Here is a 23399-nt window from a genome sequence, read left to right as displayed (position 1 = left end):
CCAATGTAGTCTTTGTCACAGTTCTTGTAAAATATTTTGCACATGACATTAGTTTTGCTTGTTGTCTGTATAGGGTCTTCCAAGTTCATTAGCTGGTGTTTTATTGTGTTGGTGGGTTTGTGGGCTACCATGATGCCAAGGGGTTTGAGTAGTCATTTCCAAGATGTCTTTGATGTTGAGAAGAGTGACTAGGGCTTCTAGACGTGTTTTGTCTACTTGTTTGGGTTTGTTGCTGAGAAATCGGCCAACTGTGTTCATTGGGTCCCGTTCTTTTTGAATACACCGTATAGGTGATTTTCCTCTGCGTTGCAGTGTGTGGTGGCTTGTTGAAATAACTCTATCAACACACACATTCACTTGGATCCCATTTACCACCCCCTGAGAAAAAGAACAGGAAATGACATCACCAACCCAAGGAAACCTAAACACAAATAAAAAGTGCTTCACTGGAGGCTTACTGTTACCTAGTATTAGATTAGATTCCCTGCAGTGTGGAAACAGGCCCTTCAGCCCAACTGACCCTCTGAAGAGTAATCTGCCCAGACCCATTTCCCTCTGACTAATGCATCTATCACTATGGACAATTTAGCATGGCCAATTCACCTGATCTGCACACCTTTGGAAGGAAACTGAAGCACCTAGAGGAAACCTACACAGACACGGGGAGGTGGTGTAAACTCCACACAGACAGTCGCTCGAGGCTGGAATTGAACCCAGGTCTCCGGTGCTGTGAGGCATCAGTGGTAGCCATTGAGCCACCGTGCCACCCTAACATGCATGGTGACAAAACATCTGAAAACAAAACTTCCAGCTCAGCAAGCAAACACACATCCATCCATGGACCAGGATGTCCGGGAATAAACTATCCTTGCGGAAGGCTGACAAGGGAGAGGAGAGAAATGGGTGTCTGGTAGTAGCATCCCGCTAGAAGTGGAAATGATAGCTAATAGTCCCACGCTGGTGGGATGACAGGTGAGGTTAAGGGGGACCCTATCACTATTGTTTAAGGGAAGACCGGGGTGAGGGTTGAAGTACAGGAGATGGGTCAAACTCGGCTGAGGGCCTTGTCAATTTTTGTAATGTGGAATTATAACTTGAGGAAGGAGGAGGATACTTCAGAGCCACCCTTTTAACTTGAAGAAAGTGACATGAGTAAAAGGTGTAGGGTGAGGACGAGCTCGGCCATATGGAGTAGAATGGTGGCTGATGGAATCGGTTCAAGCCTTTCATCCAGGAGGAAACAGAGCACTGAGACCATCCTGATGGGGGAAATCGATGTGTAAAGGGATTGCATGCCCGTGATAAAAAGGCAGCAGCTGGACCCCATGAACTGGAAATTCTGAAACTGACAAAGTGGCAGAGGAATTGCAGATTGAAGTGGGAAGGGACTGGACAAGAGGAGAAAAGTGAAATTGAGTCGAGATGGGAAGAGAGGAGTTCCGTGGGAATGAGCAGGCAGATACAATAAGTCTGCAGAAGCAGTCCTGTTGTGGATTTTGGGAAGGAGATAGAAATGAACTGTGCTGGGATGGGAGACTGTGCACCTGGAGGCAGTGGAGAGGAGATCACCAGATGAAATAAGGTTAATGACTGCTGTGGACATAATGGCATGATGTTCCACTGTGGGGTCATGGGACAGGGGGAAATAGGTGGTGGGATCTGAGAGCTGGCACTCAGCCTCTGCAATGTAGAGGTCAGTCCGCCAGACAACAGCACAACTCCTATCCCCGCAAGGGAAAGTGGTCCTCCTCTGGTTTAGGTGCAAATGATCATACTCATTAAGGTCTCACCTTCCCCAGAAACAACACCAGCGATCAACAAACCTAAATCCCTCCCTTCTGCACGTCTCGTGCCATGCATTTATCAGCTTAATTCTCCTACATCTGAGCTTGCTAGCCCATGGCACTAGGAGTAATCCTGTGATTACAGCCTTCAAGGTTAGAGTCATAGAGTTGTACAGCATGGAAACAGACGCTTTGGTCCAACCCGTCCATGCCGACCAAATGTCCCATTCCAATCTTTCCCACCTGCCAGCACCCAGCCCTCCAAACCCTTCCTATTCATATACACATCCAAATGCCTCTTAAATGTTACAATTGTATCAGCCTCCACCACATCCTCTGGTAGCTCATTCCATACACGTACTTCCATCTGCGTGAAAAAGTTGCCCTTTAGGTCTCTTTTATATCTTTCTTCTCTCACCCTAAACCTATGCCCTCTAGTTCTGGACTCCCCGACCCCAGGGAAAAGACTTTGCCTGTTTACCCTATCCATGCCCCTTATAATTTTGTAAACCTCTATAAGGTCACCCCTCAGCCTCCGACACTCCAGGGAAAACAGCCCCAGCCTGTTCAGCCTCTCCCTGTAGCTCAGATCCTCCAACCCTGGCAACATCCTTGTAAATCTTTTCTGAACCCTTTCAAGTTTCACAACATCTTTCCGATTGGAAGGAGACCAGAATTGCACACAATATTCCAACAGTGGCCTAACCAATGTCCTGTACAGCCGCAACATGACCTCCCAACTCCTGTACTCAATACTCTGACCAATAAAGTAAAGCATACCAAACGCCTTCTTCACTATCCTATCTACCTGTGACTCCACTTTCAAGGAGCTATGAACCTGCGCTCCAAGGCCTCTTTGTTCAGCAACACTCCCTAGGACCTTACCATTAAGTGTATAAATCCTGCTAAGGTTTGCTTTCCCAAAATGCAGCACCTCGCATTTATCTGAATTAGACTCCATCTGCCACTTCTCAGTCCATTGGCCCATCTGGTCCAGATCCTGTCGTACCCTGAGGTAACCCTCTTCGCTGTCCACTGCCTAGCTCCCTGAACTCTTGATGCAAGACCTCATTCCTTGTTTAATCTATGTCGTTGGTACCAATGTTTACCACGATGTCTCCACCTTCAGGATGTCCTGTTGTCAGTGACACACCTGACCTGGCACAAAGGAGGCAACACACCATTCGGGAGTCATGTCTGCAACCACAAAAAAATTCTGTCTATTCTTCTAATTAGTGAATCTCCATCACTATTAGGTTGCAGTTCCCTGTTAAGGAATGATCTACAAATGCTCAGTCTAATTTGACATGATTTGGAGATGCCGGTGTTGGACTGGGGTGTACAAAGTTAAAAATCACACAACACCAGGTTATAGTACAACAGGTTTGATTGGAGTTGCACTTCCAATCAAACCTGTTGGACTATAATCTGGTGTTGCGTGATTTTTAATTTGACATGAACAGCTTAAGTAAAATACTGGCAAAATATCTTATGCTTGCGTCCAACCACCTGTATTCCGTTTGAGGAGAAAATTAAAGGAAACTAACAAATGGGTATGAAATCTAAAATCTCACTTGTGGAAAGGATTAATGTTGAAGAGTACATTCATTGAGGATGAAGAGGTGGTGCTGTTGGGTGGAGTCACATGATACCAGGTTATAATTCAACAGGTTTATTTGAAATCACAAGCTTTTGGAGAGCTGCTCCTCCTCCAGGTAAAATGGAGGGAAGCGTGCACACAATTTATAGGTGGCAAGATAATTGCAATAGGTAATTAAGAGTGTCAAAAGATAATACAGATGATGTGAGTGAAGTGTTAACAGGCTGAATAACCTGTTGTTGCAGGATATTATAAGTGTCAAATGGTGTGAGTAGTGTCAGTAGCTGACTTACAAGTGAAAGGATGACCCATGATCTGATTAAGTGAGGTCATTACCACAAATAAGATGATGCTAGACACAAATAAGAAACCCCCACAACCTGCTCGAGTACTCTCAGGCACTCACCACCTGTTGCCACCCCATTGCCACAACCCTCTCCAAACACCTGCCCCCTCGTGAGTGTCTCGCTCTCACTCTCGCCCATCGCCCTGTCCAACCCTCACTAACAGCTTGCTCCATCTGCTCCACCCCAGCTCTGGCCCTCTCTATGGCTGTAATGCACACAAAACAACTTTGTTCATTGTATGTCAGTCCATGTGATGACAATAAATCAATCAATCCCCATCACCTTTACCAATCTGTCTGTTGTGATTGCATCTGCTGTAGATATAGTCAGTAAAGAGTAACCAGTCCCCATGCAGCTGAAGTTATGCCTTCAATCAAACTTGTTTTCTTCATCCTCCCATCCTGTACAGTCAGACCACTGGTGGTATCAAAAGCCTATCTTTAAGTGCACTCCCTTGAGGTAGCAACACTGCCCTCAGACCCAAACATGGAAACCTCCAGAGAACGGGACCCCTGCACTCTCTGCCTGTTTCTCCTTGACTGCTGGATGGTCACCCATTTCCTTCATTCCCTTACTCCCTTCAGCTGCAGTATGACAAACCTCTGAACATGCTTTCCACGTATCTCTCAGCCACTATCTAAAACAACAAATGAATGTCGTGGTATATGGATTTCAGTGCTGGTGTGATACTAAGTATGTAGTGTATGTTCCAAATGAATAGCAGATGATCTTAAACAACATATCCCTTCAGTCTTTCACAACCAGCAAAAATATACTGACCATGGCCATCCAGCAATACATTAGATGCGATTCTGCAACTGGTCAAATCTTTACTGAATAATCTTGTCTCCAAAGAATTATACTGACAACCAGTTTAGAATTGTCACTTGATCTTGCAATATAATGCACTTGTGTGCACCGATAGTTACATATTAGTACGCAGGACTATTGTTTTCAGACAGAAACAACATGTGCATGGTCTGCACTTATTTCAACTCAACAAAATAGGTGACAAACATTCATTTCTCAGAGCAATGTTCTGACAAATAAGAGTCAACGTGCATGATTTAAAATCTAAACAAAGCCTGGCATTTCGCTGTCAATCATCAACTGCTCCACCTTGACAATGCTTCTACCAGAAGCCATTGCCAACCAACCAGCTTTCTCCTCTCAGAGAACAAAAGAACGAAGAAAATTTCCAAGCCAGAAATAGGCCCTCTGGCCCTCCAAGCCTGAGTGAATCCAAATCCACTGTCTGAACCTGTCACCCAATTCCTAAACATCTGTATCCCTCGGCTTCACACCTGATCATGCATCTGTCCAGATGCATCTTAAATGAATCTACTGTGCCTGCCTCTGCTGGCAAAGCAGTCCAGGCACCTATCACCCCCTGTAAAATACATGTTGCATGTATCCCCCTTAAACTTTTCACCTCTCACCTTGAAAGAGTGACCTCTCGTTATTAAATCCTTCACCCTGGGAAAAAGCTTATCTCTATCCACCCTGTCTATACCCTTCATGATTTTGTAAACCTCCGTCAGATCCCCCCTCAATCTCCTTTTTACTAATGAAAACAAACCTGACTTACTCAACCACTCTTCTTAGCTAGTACCTTCCGTACCAGGCAACCTCCTCATAAACCTTCCCTGCACCCTTTCCAAAGCGTCCACATCCTTTTGGTAATGTGGCGACCAGAACTGCACACAGTATTCTAAATGTGGCTGAACCAATGTCGTGTACAATTTTGACATGACCTGCCAGCTCTTATACACAATACCCCAACCGATGAAGGCAAGCATACCATGTGCCTTCTTGACCACTCTATCCAACTGTGCAGCAACCTTCAGGGTACAATGGACCTGAACTCCCAGATCTCTCTGCCCATCAACTTTTCCCAAGGCTCTTCCATTTACTGTATGATTCGCTCTAGAGTTAAATTTCCCAAAATGCATCACCTCACATTTGCCTGGATTGAACTCCATCTTCCACTGCTCTGCCCAACTCTCCAGTCTATATTCTCCTGTATTATTTGACAGTCCCCTATGCTTTCTGCTACTCCACCAATCTGTGTGTCATCTGCAAACTTGCTGATCATACCAACAGTGCCCTCTTCCAGATCAGTTATAAATATCACAAACAGCAGTGACCCCAGCACTGATCCCTGTGGAACACCACTGGTCACCTTTCTCCATTTCGAGAAACTCCCTTCAACTACTACTCTGTCTTCTATTGTTCAACCAGTTCTTTATCCACCTAGCTAGAACACCCTGCACACCATGTGACTTCACTTTCTCTATTAGTTTACCATGGGGAACCTTATCAAACTCCTTACTAACGTCCATATATATGACATCTACAGCCCTTCCTTCATCTATCAACTTGGTCAATTCCTCAAAGAACTCTATCAAGTTGGTAAGGCACGATCTCCCCTGCACAAAACCATGTTGTCTATGAAAGATAAGCACATTCTTTTCTAAATATAAATAGATTTTATCCCTCAGTACCTTCTCCAGCAACTTTCCCACCACTGACGTCAGGCTCACTGGTATGTAGTTACCCGGAATATCCCTCCTACTCTTCTTGTACAGGGGGACAACATGAGCAACCCTCCAGTCCTCCAGCACGTCACCTGTGTTTACGGATGCTACAAAATTATCTGTCCGGGCCCCAGCTATTTCCTCTCTTGCCTTCCTCAGCAACCTGGGATAGATCCCATCCGATCCTGGGGATTTGTCCACCTTAATAACCTCTAGCCTACTCAACACATCTTCCCTATTTATATCACATGATCCAGAGCAGTCAAACTTCTACCTCTAATCTCAACATACATCATGTTCCTCTTCTCAGTGAACACTAATGCAAAGTAATCATTCTGAATCTCACCCATTCTCAGGTTCAACACATGGCATTCCTTCATTACCCTTTAGTGGACCAATCCTTTCTCTAGTTACCCATTTACTTCTTATATAAGAATAAAATGCTTTGGGATTCTCCTTAATTCTGCTCGCTAAAGCTATTTCATTACTCCTTTTAGGCTGCTTGATTCCCCATTTAAGACTTGTCCTACTCTTCTGATATTCCTCCAAGGCCCGTTCTGTTCTTAGCTGCCTGGACTTTATGTGCCCATTTCTTTTCCTCTTGGCTAGTTGCACGATTTCTCCTGTCATCCACGGTTCACGAATCTTGAGTTTCCTATCCCTTGTTTTCAAAGGGACATGCCTATCCTGCACTATCTTTGAATGCCTCCCACATATCAAATGTGGACTTCCCTTCAAATAGCTGTGTCCAATCCACATTTCCCCAGCTCCTGCCTAATTTTGATATAATTGGCCTTGACCCAGTTTAGTACTCTTCCCTTGGGACTATTCTCATCTTTGTCTACGAATATTCTAAAACTTACAGAATTGTGGTCACTATTTCCCAAGAAATCTCCCACCGCAACTTCTATCACCTGGCCTGGCTGATTCCCCAACACCAGGTCCAATATGGTCCCTTCCCTCATCGGACTATTGACATACCGCTCTAGAAAACATTCCTGGACGCTTCTTACAAATTCTGCCCCATCCAGACCTCTGCCACTAAGTGTATCACAGTCAATGTTGGGAAAATTAAAATCTCCCATCACCACCACCTTGTTGCGGCTACATCTTTCCATAATTTGTTCTTCTACCTCACGCTCACTGTTGGGAGGCCTGTAATACAGCCCCAACAATGTAACTGTACCCTTATTTCTCAGCTCCATCCGTAATGCCTCCCTGATCAAGCCATCCATAGTGTTCTCCTTTTGCAAAGCCGTGATATCATCCCTGATCAGCAATGCAACTCCTCCTCCTCCCCCCAAACATTTACTTCCCTCCCTGTCCTGTCTAAAACCTCTATATCCTGGAACATTTAGTTTCCAATCATGTCCTTCCTTCAACCAAGACACTGTGATTGCAATAAGGCACCAACCCAAGCCCTAAATTCATCTGCCTTACACACTATACTTCTTGCATTAATGTATATGCACTTCGGGCCACCAATCCTTTTGTGTTCATCTGCTCTCTGCCTACTCTTCCCCTTATTAATGCTATGGACATGACTCTTACAGTCTCCAGTTTCCACCTCGCTGTCTACTTGTCTTCTCCTCTGGTTCCCAGTCCCCTGCCACATTAGTGTAAAACCTCCCCAACAGCAGTAGCAAAAACTCCCTCAAGAACACTGGTTCCAGTCTGGTTCAGATGTAGACCATCCAATTTGTAATAGTCACACCTTCCCGAGAACTGGTCCCAATGTCCAACAAATCTGAACCCCTCCGTCCTACACAATCCTTCAAGCCATGTGTTCATTCTGCCTATTTTTTCATTTCTATGCTGGCTAGCACATGGCACTGGCAGTAATCCAGAGATCACTACCTTTGAGGTCCTCCTTTTTAACTTCTCTCCTAGGTCCCTGAATTCTGCATTCAGGACCTCATCTACTTTTTTACTCATATCATTGGTGCCTATATGCACCAAGACAACTGGCTGTTCACCCTCCCCTTTCAGAATGCCCTGTAGCCGATCAGTGACATCCCTGACCAGAGTACCATCTGGGAGTCCCATTTTCGGCCACAGAACCACCTATCTACTCCCCTTACAATAGAATCCCCTATGACTATGGCCCTATCAGTTTTTTTCCCGCCCTTCTGAACAGCAGTGCCTTCCAAGGAGCCATGACCTTGGCAACTGCTGCCCGCTCCTGGTGAGCCATCTCCCCCGACAGTATCCAAAATGGTACGTCTGTTTTGGAGGGAGATGACCGCAGCAGACACCTGCACTACCTTCCTACTTTTTTTCTACCTTTTGGTCACCCATTCACTGTCTCCCTCAGCAATCCTAACCTGCGGTGTGACCAGTTCACAGTGAGTCCATCCGTAGCTCCAGAACCATCGTGGGATCAAATAAGAGCTGCAGCTGGACACACTTCTTGCAAATGTAAACGTCAGCCACGTTCCTGAGCTCCCACATCAAGAGGCACATGCTGGTTTTTCTCTTTAATTGGTATTCTTGCAAATTTTCCTTGAGTACTTGACATAAAGCTTCAACAAAATATATCTTTTACAGTAATCTGAAGATTGTTTTATGCTCTAATCTGTTCCCAATAAAGATAATTGCAAAATAATTTGTTGAAAGAATGGCCGAGAGGCACTAGTACAGACACCAGAGTAAGGAGGCATCATTTTTGTGGGTCAGGTTTCACTTAAACCAAGCTAGGACTAGTAGCCTGGCAAACCCAATGTGTAGGGTAGATATGGTTTTAAACTGATGCAGAGAAAAGGATGCTCATTGGGGTCCAAAAAGGATTAATTCAAAAAAGCAGGAAAATAAAAGAAATGTCAAGGCTGAAGGGCAGGGCAATGATAAAATATATTAAATAAACAGAATTAGTGAAAGGGACAGAGAGCTTAACAAATGCAACAGAGCATTATAGTGATTAAAGGTGCGATTGTTCTGATGATGCAACCTTCTCTAACAACACTTCTGAGAAGTCTTCCTGATTGACTCCTGAATGGTTAACTGGACCTTCAACAGTTTGCAACCCACCGCCCATAATTCTGCACTCCCCTCTTCCCCTCTCTCATATAACCATACTAGCTGTCCTTAATTTCTACCCCATCCTCCAATAATTCGCCCATCACAAAACTCTTTCTTCCTTCCACAGTCAGCATTCAAAGTGATTATTCTTTTTGTGACACCAGCATGGTCCACTCTTCAATCAGCCCGAATAATATACACAGCACACTTTCAACCAATTGTACTCGGTGCAACACCTAATTTTTACCTAATCTCTCATCAGCCAAGTCCCCAAACATGCCTCTAAGTGAATCAGCAATTTACTTGTCCTTCTTTCAACTTAATGTGCCATATTTGTTGGTCACTGAGGATTTTTCTAGTTTGGAGAGCCAAAACGCAAACTATGTGCAAGCGTGATCCCAAGCTCCTAAATGCTTGCAATTAGAATTCACCATTTTGTCTCACACTCATTTCTGTCCTTGATCTGCAACAGTTTTTCAATGAATCGAGCTTATTTTGAAAGGAGCAGCAGCTCATCATCTGATTAGACATTTTACAGCCACCTGAACTCAATATTTGTACTTGACAATTTCAGACCAGGAATTCTGCCTCCACTTTGAAGGGTTTTTTTTTGCCTAATGCTGGTCTGAATTTACTTTTTGATGTTTTTGGATTTGGACATGGCAGTTTGTTATTTTGTCATTCACACTCACTTTGGATGAAATTATATTTAATTTATTACCACTCCCTTTGCTTTTTATTTGATCACGTCTTTGTCACATATCTTGCAATCTATCCCATTCCCTCTATTATTCTCTCCCTCCTTACCTCACCTCAGCCAAAACCTATAATCCAGTATAATTTTACCTTCCTTCAGCTAATAATAATCATGTTCGACTCAAAATATTTACTTTGCTTCTGTCTCGCCAGAAACACTGCCTCCTCATTGAATATTTTAGCCACATGGCTTTTATTTCGGGTTTTTACTACCTACACTATTAAGGCTTTATGGTAGAAAGAAAGAAACTTAGAACAGAACAAAAACTAATAAAGTATAGAATCAGCTTGAGTGGCGTTAGGAAACAGCAAAAGACAGAAAACATCCTTCTGTATAGAACACAGAGCAACTAAATAAAAGTTTCCACAACTGCCACAGTCACTGAAAACAGTGACAAATCCCATCTATTTTGTTTGCCTTCTAATGCTACTACGAAATGCTTTAAGATGCATTATGTCAAAGCACCATATAAATACAAATTGCTACCAAACAAAGCTTAAATCAAATCCAAAAATGACAACTTAAAACAATAAAATATTCCATTTAACTTGTTTAGAGGGTGAACCTTAGCCATGGGATCTGTACCTGATGTCTTCTCTTCATTATCTGGAACTTCAACACTCATGGACGTCCTCCCCAGATACTTAGTTGATGGTAGCTTCATTTTCTGGATTAATAAAATATAACTTTGTTAGTCAGACAGCAAAACTGCAAGACATAAGCACTGAGCAAATAACATTCCCATTCAACTCCACAAATCAAGTATCAGATATTTTCTCAAATTGAAAATGTCTTTGCCCAGAAACACCATTGAGTGTAATTCCCACAGTCCGAGATAACACTAAAACATGGAACATTACTCAAGATTATACAGAATACCCTCCATAATGTTTTTGATTTGGTCAGCGGACTAAGAATACTTTCAGGTAAATTTCTTTCAGAACAGTGCAATATGAAAAATGCAGGACCAACATGTTCCAATTAATAAGCTTGGGATCAATCAAATCCTGTCACCTTTTGAAATCAACATACAACACAAGATTAAAAAAAAAAGAGGAGGCTTGAGGCAGAGACGAAGAGCTCAAAAAAAGCTACAAGGAGATAATGAAAATACAGTGACAGGTAAAACAAAAGGAAAGTCCTAAATTGTTTTATAGATGTATTAAGGATAAACAGATAATAAAGGGAAAGAGTAGGTCCATTAAGGACCACAGCAGTAATTTCTGCATGGAGTCAGAGGACGAAGGATTCCAAATGAATACTTTGGGTCAGTGTCAACTAGTGAGAGTGACAACATGGGTATAGAAATCAGACAGAAATCCTGAGAGACAATTAAAGAAATTAGCATAGACAGTGAGATTTAAAATGGTTTGGCAGGCTTTAAAAAAGATAAATCCGACAAATTATATCCTAGATCAATAAGAAAGAAAATAGCAGGGGCACTTGCAAAAATGTTCAATTCCTCTCTGGCCTCAGGAGAGATGTCAAAGGACAGCCAATGTGGCACATCATTCATGAAGGGAGCAAGGGATAAACCAGGAAGCTACAGACCAGTCAGTCTAAACTCAAACGTGAGGAAACTTTTGACATCAATTCTGAGCAACAGGATTAATTTGCATTTGGAGAAGCAAACATTAATCAAGAGTAGTCAGCATGGTTTTAATGAGGGGAGGTCATGTCTGACCAAATGATTGAATTTTTTTTGAAGTAGTTAGTACAGAGATGATGACAATGCTTTTGATGTAGTCTATGTGGACTTGAGCAAGGCTTTTGATAAAGTCCTACATAGGAGACTGAAAGCAAAGGTAAGAGCCCATGGCATCAGAGGAGATTTGGCAAATTCTGAACTGGCTGAGTGGCAGGAAGCAGAGGTGGATGGTCTAGGATGTTTTTCTGATTGGAAGTCGGTGTCCAGTGGGGCCCCTTGTTGTTTATGAAATGACACTTGAATGTGGGAGGGTTAATCATCATGGTTGCAGATGAGACAGAAATTGGTAGGACAGTAAATAAGATAGTGAGGAGAATAGCCTTAGACTACAAGAGGATATAGATGGGCTGATCAATGGCAAGTGGAATTCAATCCAAATAAAATGATGTGATATCTCGTTTGCCCTGCAAAAGTATAAGGGAGTACATGATGATCAGTATAACCTTGGAAAGCACCAAGGATCAGAGAGGCCTTGGTGCAAATGTACACCAGTCCCTTACAGTATCAGGGCAGATGGATAAAGTGGTTGAGGTGTCATGTCATATGCTTGGAGCATAGAGTTTAAGAGTTGGGAGGCTATGCTGGTAAACCACTGGTAGGATGCTCAAAACGTTTTTGAGCCAGCAGATGGATGGCCAGGAGGCTGAACATTTGCAGGAATCATATTTAAATACTGGACAATTATGCAATTGCTGATGAAACTGTATAATTATATAAAGCCTGGAAATTTGGCATGATTGTAAAATATCTGACAAACTAAAAAAATGACAGATTAAGATCAGGATGTTCACAATAAATGCTTCAATAATGACAGCAAAATGGCAGAAAATATTAAGTACCTTGCCTTATACTTCCTAGAAAATGTAGAATGGTAAACTTGACAATGGAAGACAATATGAATGCATTTATGAATTATCTGTTCTCATGTGTCTGGTTCAGATGGATTGCATCAGCTCAAATGAAAACTTATAGAAGTGTTAAAAGAGAAACTATTGCTCATGTATAAAAACAAACAGAAAAATGAATCATTGCAGAGAACTGTTATGCAGCTATTGCAATGTTTCTTCAAAAGTAGCAGGTCGAAGATATTAGTGATTGACAAGTGTGAATATAAAACTTTTACTCAAATATCTTAGAGAAAAATATGAACAAAGTATAATAGAAACTGTCAACAAGCAGGATTTGAACAGAGCACTGGAAGTTAGAAGTGTAATGAAATCTTTATCTTTTCTCAAAAATCTAAATCTAGCTGATATTTACACTCAACTGAAATTTACTGTTTGAATTCTAAATTTCATCAAAACGTAATGTTTTCATGACTGAACAGATTAATGTAAGGGAACATGCAGAAACCTTTCTCCATGCCATGTAGCAAAGAGTACAAGAGCAAGATGGTGATGTCGAATTTGCATAAGACAAGTATTAGACCTTAGCCCTGTATAGTTCTGAGTACCACATTACAGGAAGGATCTGAACACGTGAAAAAGTGCAAAAACAAGAACACAAACATTTCCAGGGATGAAAAATCTCAGTTAAGTGGATAGATGGAAGAGGCTGGGACTTGTCCTTGGAGACTGGCTGGCTAGGAGGTGGTCTGCTTGAGGTTTCCAAAATTATGAGCGGGCTGGATAGTGTAGGTAGGGAGAACTCTTCTTACTCAGAAAAGGACCAAGAACCAGAGGGCATAGATTTAAAGTGATTTTCAAAAAGAAGCAAATGCAATGAGAGAGAAAAAAAAAAATCACACAGTGAACAATTAGGGCATGCAATGGAAATGTGATGGAGGAAGATTCAATTGAGGCATTAGGTGGATTATTTGTACAAACAAGATAAGTAAGGGTATGTGAAAAAAAAAAACAAAATGGGTTTGGCACTTGATCATAATGCTCATTTTTTGAGCAGGTGCAATAGGCCAAGTGCCTCCTTTTGTACTGTAACACTGCTAGGATTCTGTAATTGAGCGAAGGTGAAGCTTATAAATGCAGACATGGCAGAGTGACTTAGCAACGAATGAGACGTCAAACAGAGTTCTTGCCAGTGGGTAACAAAGTCGCAAAGAAGGGAACGAAGTACCTCTTCACACTTTCGATCTTTTCCACTTCCAGGACTATCTACCTACTTACTTGACTATAAGGAAGCAGCAGCTTGCTATTTAGTGAGTGCTTGTTAAGTAGTTAAGGATGGTTCCATTTTCAGAGTAGAAGGGTTAATAAAATATGTAAGTGGAGAAAATGTGATTGAATTTTAGCTGAAAAATTATAAAGTATTACATGCAGGTGGAGTACATGCGACAGCTCCTTGGATGCCCTTGTGATTTGGAGCACCCATGGCTACAGTAAGAGTTAACAGCTGATGGAGATCCAGCTCAGAAATCATTGAGCTGGAGACAGAGCTGCCAACTCTGCAACACATCAGGGAATGAGAAAGTTACCTGGTGTTTTGTACCAGGAAACAGTCACGCTTCTTATGATAGGGTCAGTAAATTATTGTAGCAGTTCAGCCTGATAAAAATGGACTCAGAAGGCAGAGCTCAAGAGCTTCAGCGTTTGTAATTGCCCGAGAGGACTGAGGATTTTTTTTTGATATCGGAGCATTGCAGTGACTTCTAACACAAACTGGATGAACAGTACATCAACTTGCGTTTAGACATTTTACACACTTCTGGCCACAACAGAGTTCAACAACTTCAGGTTGGAATTCGGTCTCCTCTTTCTTTTTCAAGCTTTTCCTGGACCTTCCCCTCCAGTGTGTCTGGTTTTCCTGGTTTTGGTTTCACTTGAACTGACTGATATTCTATTAACACGTACACTGTATCCCCTCCACTCTATAAACAATACCACTCCCCTTATCTTTTCTCATTAATTTATGGGACATGGGCATCATTAGCTGGCCATCCCTAGAATGTAGTGGTGACTTGCTGTTGCAGTCCACATGCTGTAGGTTAGCCCACAATGCCCTTATGGATGGGAGGCCAGGATATTTTCCAGTCAGGATGGTAGGTGGCGGTATTCCCATGTATCTGCTGCCTTTGTTGTTCTTGGATTAGATTACTTACAGTGTGGAAACAGGCCCTTCGGCCCAACAAGTCCACACCAACCCGCCGAAGCGCAACCCACCCAGACCCATTCCCCTACATTTACCCCATCACCTAACACTACGGGCAATTTAGCATGGCCAATTCACCTGACCTGTGCATCTTTGGACTGTGGGAGGAAACCGGAGCACCCGGAGGAAGCCCACACAGACATGGGGAGAATGTGCAAACTCCACACAGTCAGTCGCCTGAGGCGGGAATTGAATCCAGGTCTCAGGCGCTGTGAGGCAGCAGTGCTAACCACCGTGCCACCCATGGTGAACTTCTGCACTGCATCTTGTAGATAGTACGCACTGCTGCTACTGAGCATCAGTGGTGGGAGTAGATGCTTATGGATGTGCTACCAATCCAGGAGGCTGTGATGCCCTGGATGGTGTCAAACTGCTTGAGTTTTATTAGAGCTGTCCAGGCCATTCAATCACATTCCAGACTTGCACCTCGCTTTGGGCAGTCAGCAGGTGAGTCACCCACTGCAGTTTTCCTAGCCTCTGACCTGCCTTTGCAGCCAGTGTGTTCAAGTGGGGGAGTCCACTTAAGTTTTTGGTCAATGGTACCCCCAGCCTCGGGATATTGATAGCAAGGTTACCATCACTGAATGTTAAGGGGCAGTGGTTAGGTAGTTTCTCATTGGATTTGATCATTGCTTGGTACAAATCTTTTGTGCCACTTGTAAGCCCAAGCCTGGATATTGTCCAGATCTTGCTGCATTTGAACATGAACTATTTCAGTATCTAAGGAGTCATGAAGGATTGTACAATTTTCAGCATGATTGGCAAGCGTCCACATTTTTGACCTTATGATGGAGGAAGGTAATTGTTGAAGTATTGAATCCCTACAGCGTGGAACCAGGCCATTCAGCCCACCGACTTCACTGACCCTGCAAAATGCATCCCACCCAGACCCACTCCTCCCCCCCCCACCCTATCACTGTTACCCTGCATTTCCCATGGCTAATCCATCTAACCTACACATCTCTGGACACTGGAGGCAATTTATCATCAGTAATCTACCTAACCTGCAAATCTTTGGACTAAGGGAGGAAACTGGAGCACCCAGAGCAAACCCAGGCAGACATGGGGAGAATATGCAAATTCCACACAGTCGCCCAAGAGTGGAATCAAATCCAGGTTCCCTGGCACTGTAAGGCAGCAGTGCTAACTATTGAGCTACCATGCCACCCCAAAGTAGCTGAAAGTGTTTGGGTCTAGGACATTATCCTAACGAACTCCTGCAGAGATACCCTGGAGCTGAGATGACTAACCAACAACAATGATCATCTTCCTATGTATCAGGGATGACTCTAACCAACCTTCTGACACCCATTCATTCCAGTTATGCTAGGGCTTCTTGATACCACACGCAAATCAAATGCAGCTTATGTCAAGGTCTGTCCCTCTCACATCACCTCTGGGATTCTTCATTTTTGAACATGTTTGTACCAAGGTAGTAAAAGACATCAGGAGTTGAGCGGCCCTGGAAGAACCCAAATTGGTCATTAGGTTATTGTTAAGCTTTGATAACATCTTCCACCACTTTACTGATAAGCAAGAGTACACTGATAAAGCAGTAATTGTTTGGGTTGAATTTGTCCTACTTTGTGTGCACAGGACATACTTGGGCAATTAGCCACATTGCTGGATAGCTTCCAGTGTTGTAGCTATTCCAGAACTGCTTGACTAGGGGTGTGGCAAGTTCTGGAGTATAGGTCTTCAGTACTATTGTCAAAATATTGTTACATCCCACAGCTTTTAGTGTCCAACACCTCCAACTGTTTCTTGATATCATATTGTATCAACTGGCTGAAGATTGCTATGTTATGTTGGAAACCACTGGAGATGCAGAGATGGAGCATCCAATTGGCACTTCTGACTGAATATTACTGCAAACGTTTCAGCTTTATCTTTTGCACTGATGTGTTAAGTTCTTCCAACATGGAGGATGGGGATATTTGTGGAGCTTTCTCCTCCAGTGAAGATTATTCAATTGTCCACCACTATTCATGACAGGATGTGACAGGGAATACAGAGCTTAGATCCAGTTCGTTGGTTGTGGGATTACTTAGCTCTGCCTATCATTTGATGCTTATGCTCTTGACATGCTTTACTAGGTTGACACCTCATTTTCAGGGACACCTGATGCAGTTGCAGATTGAGTTGGAGTACAATTCTTCTGTTGATGGCTCACAATGCCTCATGGTTGCAGAATCTTGATTTGCTGGATCTCTTCAGAGTCTATCCCACTGAGCATGGTGACAGTGGCATAAAACTAAAATAGAGGGCATTGTCAATTTGAAGGCATAACTTCCAGCTGCACAGGGACTGGTTACTCTTTACTGAATATATCAAGAGCAAGTGCAATTGCAACTGATAGTTTGGTAAAGGTGATGGGGATTGATTGATTTATTGTCATCACATGGACTGACATACAATGAACAATGTCGTTTTGTGTGCATTACAGCCATTGAGAGGGCCAGAGCTGGGGCGAGGCAAATGGAGCAAGCTGTCAGTGAGGGCTGGACAGGGTGATCGGTGAGGTTTGGAGCAAGAGCGAGAGACTCACAAGAGGGCAGGTGTCTGGAGAGGGTTGTGGCAATGGGGTGGGGAACAGGTGGTGAGTGCTTGAGAGTACTCGAGCAGGTTGTGGGGGTTTCTTATTTGTGTCTAGCACCATCTTACTTTTGGTAATTACCTCACTTAATCAGACCATGGGTCAGTAAGCCAGCTACTGACATTTTTAATATCCTGCAACAACAGGTTATTCAGCCTGTTAACACTCCACTCACATCATTTGTATTATCTTTTGACGCTCTTAATTACCTATTGCAATTAACTTGCCACCTATAAATTGTGTGCACGCTTCCCTCCATTTTACCTGGAGGAGGAGCAGCAGCGCTCAGAAAGCTTGTGATTTTAAATAAACCTGTTGAATTATAATCTGGTATCACGTGACTCCACCCAACAGCACCACCTCTTCATCCTCAATGAATGTACTCTTCAACATTAACCCTTTACACAAGTGAGATTTTAGATTTCATACCCATTTGTTCATTTCCTTTCATTTTCTCCTTGAACAGAATACAAGTGGTTGGAAACAAGCATAAGATATTTTGCCAGTATTTTACTTAAGCAGTTCATGTCAAACGAGACTGAGCATTTGCAGATCTTTCCTTAACAGGCAACTGCAACCTAAACTGTTCATACTCTGATTTACTGGAGGTCATTGAGTAGCAATCAAGGCCAAAACTTCCAAGTCAATCTTTTATTAACCTGGGTTAGTGAAACAAATTGTTTTTTTTACTATCACAAACAATTCCTTTTATAACCATACCCCTGAACCCAAATATTATAATCCAGGCAGTTGAACCCTGGAAGAATGTGGATTACCCATTTTCTTTTTGTTCAGAGTCTAGCTGATGCATTACACACTAATAAACCATGCACGTTGGTACACAATTCAAGAGCGTTGTTAATATAACCCTTGAAAACCAAAATATGCATTCACATTTCAAGAATATTACAGCCGAGCTATCAGACCATACCTCTAATGTGTCTGGAGGAGTTAACAGTGATGTCTCAAATACCAGATTGTTTCCAATTGCAAAATCATCAGCTAGGAAAAAAAAGTTACAAAGCAAAATCAATGTGATTATAATTAAAGAATGCTGAAAGAAACATTAGAGTTTTAAGGTATGTGGCCTTACTGGTCTACAGATTGGGATGTTCTCATCTTAATTGTGATGTTCCCATCTCACTGCAATTAATAATAGATTGTATCTGATGTTCCTTGATCAATTTTCAAATTCATGTTTTCTAAAAATTACATTTTCACCAACAGATTGACACTGTGCAAAAATCATCTCTATGAAACTAGCAATTAAAAAAAAAGCACAGTACTGGATTAAAATAAACTAGTATTCAAAATACTGGAGAAAGGAGAATATAGTATTTAAAAATTTTGTAAATCTATTCCTTCTCAAATTTACAATATATCAGATTTCAAATGGATGGAAGATGGGGAAGACCAGTGGAGAATTGAGGAAAGGGGTTCTGTCAATGTTTCTACTGTCAAGAGCATCAAGGATTCTTTAGCCAGAAAAGATCATTGGAACATAACCAACAATATGCTGGATCACAGTCAGATGAAGCCCCAAAATATCAACTGTTTGAATTGTACATATTAAAAAACAAACTTGGTACAATTCAGTTACAATTAAACTTGATCAGGATCAGTAAGCTCTTTGTACCTAAAAAGGTAAAATAATTGGAGAAGACTCAAGTGATAAAACTTAATCCCAAAATAAGTGATTAGTGTAACCACATATCAAATTGGGAATCAATCTATTTTACTGAAGTGGTTAGATTCTTTGGAGGGTATCTCCTTCCTCGTGAGAGTGTGGATGCCAACTCTAGAGCCTATTTTGCTGGATCCCATCAAGACTAATGAATGCAAGTCAACATGTCACTGCATTGAACAATTAAAAATTATTTAGTAAACAAGAGTATACTGGTATGCAACACGTATCGGTGTTCATAATTTGTGGTAGAGATAGAAATCTGTGCAACCAGCTGCAGACTTTTTCATGTTCAAATCAAACATTTAGAACATAGAACAGTACAGCACAGAACAGGCCCTTCAGCCCACGATGTTGTGCTGACCACTGATCCTCATGTATGCACCCTCAAATTTCTGTGACCATATGCACGTCCAGGAGTCTCTTAAATGTCCCCAATGACCCTGCCTCCACAACTGCTGCTGGAAACGCATTCCATGCTCTCTCAACTCTCTTTGTAAAAAACCCGCCTCTGACATCCCTTCTATACTTTCCTCCAACCAGCATAAAACTATGACCCCTCATGTTAGTCATTTCTGCCCTGGGAAATGGTCTCTGGCTATTCAAAAACTTCACTTTCCATTCAATGAATAAAATAATTGAACCATTAGCAAATAAGGTAGCCTAGTGTGTTGTTTATCACATAGACCTAGATCACATAGACCTGTGTTTATCACATAGACCTAGATTTCATTCGTCCATCACACCCTTCAATATTTATCTCGTACGATCACCCAAAACCAAATGTAATGTCTAAGTCAGCTTCTTTTTGCGCTCATAGATTACACATTTGTATAGAATAATTCTTTCAACCTTTTGTGTTTCAAGAGCTAAACTAAAAATTGTAGTCTAGTCAGCTGTTCACAATAGAGGTAACTCATTCCCTCAAATTTTAAGAGGTCTTGAAATCCAACTACCTACTGAAGGGAACACATCTAGTTTTTCAAGTTTTAGTTTATGACCTTCCAAACTTATCCTAGCATACTTTCAACTTTTTTTTAAACCTAACTAGATTTTCAGGCTCTGTCAGAATAGATCCAGTTTCCTTCTGCTTTACACTACAATCAGAAACCTTGCAATCCCAGAGAGGTTCAGCAATATGGAGATTTATTCACTACAGAAATTATGTAGTGAACATACAAGGTTTTGCCTAAGTGCAAGTGTATATCATATTGCCAAGATGAAACACCACATACTTTATTCTCTCATTATCAAAAAACATTTTAAAATCACTTACTTAGGGATAAATTAAAGTGATTACTGAAGAATCTTTCACAAATGAGTTTACTGTACTCTTTGGTTACGTGATATTCATTCAAATAATGAAAGAGTTCAGTCACTTTCTGCTTATAAATTTCAGTTATTTTCCACACTCTATGGGTGGCAGAGTGGTTAGCACTGCTGCTTCACAGCGCCAGAGAACCGGGTTCAATTCCCACCTCAGGTGGCTGACTGTGTGGAGTTTGCACATTCTCCCCGTGTCTGCGTGGGTTTCCTCCGGGTGCTCCGGTTTCCTCCCACAGTCCAAAAATGTGCAGGTCAGGTGAATTGGCCATGCTAAATTGCCTGTAGTGTTAGGTGCAGGGGTAAACATAGGGGAATGGGTCCGAGTGGGTGCGCTTCGGCGGGTCGGTGCGGACTTGTTGGGTCGAAGGGCCTGTTTCCACACTAAGTAATCTAATATCTCAGAATTAAAGCAAACAGACCACCCAGCATTGACCTAAGCACTGGAAACTACAACAGCAGATCAAGCTACATCAGCCCTGTGATGTCTCCTTACTAATAACTGGCCTGGCACAGTCATACTCACTGAATCATACCTTTACAGACAATGTATCAAGCCACCAAAACCATATCCTTGGTCCTTTCTCCAGAATAGGTACCAGTACTGGCAACAGTGTGGCTTTGTGATAAATAGTGAGAGTTAAGTGAATGTTTTAAATGTAATTTGTGCAAGTTTGATTTTGAGGATTCCAAGTTAATGGAGTTTTTTTTTTCTGTGCCTGAAGTTAATAATTAGTTTGCAAGTATTTCTGTAATCACAGTGACTGCTTTCAAAATAGTTTTTGAGGGCTAACTTTAGAATTACTGAGTTTTTGTATGTATTGGTAGGGTTTTATGACTGAACAAGATAAACAAACTCCAAGTTATAAAGTCAGGAGTTTTTGTAAGCTCCAGTACTCATCGCTTATAGAATTTGTTATTTAGTTTTACTTTGAGCAATCCTATGAAGTCCTTAGATGAAAATGGCTGCACAGACCAGTGAATGAGAAGAGAAACACTGGAGAAACTAGATTAACCTTGAGTGAAAGGTTAGTGTTAGTCTCTGGCAAGAGAGTGTGTTGGCATAAAACCCCAAAGCCCTAAAGGCTAAGTACATTTAGGCACAGGCAGATGAATTGCTCCATGAAAAAGTGACCTTATAGTTAAATCTACAAGGCAAAAGTGACTTAAGCATACTGAGCTTTCAGAGACAGGAGCTCTGGTGTGAGTACAGTACGAGTGGTGTTTTTGGGTACTACTTTTGGGTACTACACAAAGATTACTTACAGTGTGGAAACAGGCCCTTCGGCCCAACAAGTCCACACCGACCCGCCGAAGCGCAACCCACCCAGACCCATTCTGCTACACTTACCCCTTCACCTAACACTACAGGCAATTTAGCATGGCCAATTCACCTAACCTGCACATTTTTGGACTGTGGGAGGAAACCCACGCAGACACTGGGAGAATGTGCAAACTCCACACAGTCAGTCGCCTGAGGCAGGAAATGAACCCAGGTCTCTGGTGCTGTAAGGCAGCAATGCTAACCACTGTGCCACCGTGCCGCCCATACCTTCATATATTAATAAACTTATGCTTGACTGTTAAAAATGCAGTATTGCATGCTTATGTTTTAGTGAGAGACCACTCTTGAAACCAAAACAAAAAGTGACCTGATCTATCAAACCAGGTTTCAATCTGGGATCCGACTAATCCATTACTTGACCTCATCCTCATCACAGGTGCATCTGCCATTGACAGTACCAGCTGGAAGAATTACCAAATGGTCCTGACAGAGACAAAGTCCTGTCCTCTCAATGAGCACACGGTTGATTATATTGTGCAGTATTACCACTGTGTTATATGGGATAGATTTCACAAAGATTTAGCAACTGAAGTCTAGGCATTCTCAGGGTGCCATGGGCCAGCAACAACAGCATGGTAGTCAACACAAACTCATCGCCTGGCACTTTCTGCACACATCAAGCCAGGAGTTCAACCCTGGTTCATAAAAAGGGGGAGGATGACATGTCAGGAGTAGCATGAAGCATGACTCAAAATATGGTATCAACCTGGTGAAGCTACAAATAGGACTATTTGCAAATTAAACAGCAAGTGATGGACAGAGCAAAGTGATTCCACAAACAGGTGATTAGATCGAAGCTTTGCAATTCTGCCACATCCAGTCATGAATGGCAGGGACAATTGAACAACTCACTAGATAAGCAGCTCCTTAAATTTCCCTTACTCATTGATGAGGAAAAGCTGAGCACATCAGTGCAAAAGATCAGGCTGAAGCATTTGCAACAGAAGCCAGAAGTGGAATGAACAATCCATCTCAGTCACTTCCACTCACGTCATTCTTTAGCTAATTTGATCCACTCCATGCGATATCAAGAAACTGGTGAAGACACAAGACACCACAAAGGCTCATGGTCTTAAAATAAAAACCAAAAGAATTGTGGATACTGTAAATCAAACAAATTGCTGAAAAAGCTCAGCAGGTCTGGCAGCATCTGAGTGTTCAAACATTTCTCAAGTGCACAATTATTTCCACTTAGTCAATCCAAGAAATAAGGTTCCCCTTTGGAAGATATATATGATTTCAACCTGAAATGGTCCAGGAATTTAGTTGCAGGTGGCAGGGTTAAAATTGGCTATTGTTAAGTTAGTTTCAAGCTACCAGCTTTCACTTTAACTCAGAATACCTGAGGTTACTTGAGCACAAACTCATCAGGAAGAGCAATGTTAATTATTTGGTGAATGCAAGAGTAGCAAAGTGGGCTCGACAGCCAGTCAATCCTGTTCTCAACTCAAAATGACAGTTGATCTTTTCCATGATGTCCACGCTCCCAGCCCTTTATTCCATTTGGACTCAAGAATTTATTGGAAAATACCAACTTGCTTTAAAATACAGCATTTGAGTGATTTATAAACAAATAAATCAATTTGCCAGAGACT

General features: G+C 42.1%; 1 protein-coding gene across 1 annotated transcript in view; it reads right to left on the bottom strand.

The window, feature by feature from the left end:
- sycp2l (synaptonemal complex protein 2-like) overlaps positions 1 to 23399 on the bottom strand; it is a 171168-nt gene that overhangs the window by 82586 nt on the left and 65183 nt on the right. The window contains exons 9-10 of the mRNA XM_043719016.2: positions 18384 to 18454; positions 10629 to 10710 (exon numbers count right to left, since the gene is read on the bottom strand). Coding sequence (XP_043574951.2) covers positions 10629 to 10710; positions 18384 to 18454 — 153 coding nt within the window. The remainder of the gene's footprint in view (positions 1 to 10628; positions 10711 to 18383; positions 18455 to 23399) is intronic.

The sequence above is a fragment of the Chiloscyllium plagiosum genome, unplaced genomic scaffold (genome assembly GCF_037043375.1).
Source record: "Chiloscyllium plagiosum isolate Xiang-an unplaced genomic scaffold, Cpla_swu_hap1 HiC_scaffold_34, whole genome shotgun sequence".
Taxonomy (NCBI): domain Eukaryota; kingdom Metazoa; phylum Chordata; class Chondrichthyes; order Orectolobiformes; family Hemiscylliidae; genus Chiloscyllium; species Chiloscyllium plagiosum.
This window is presented reverse-complemented; position numbering and strand designations above follow the sequence as displayed.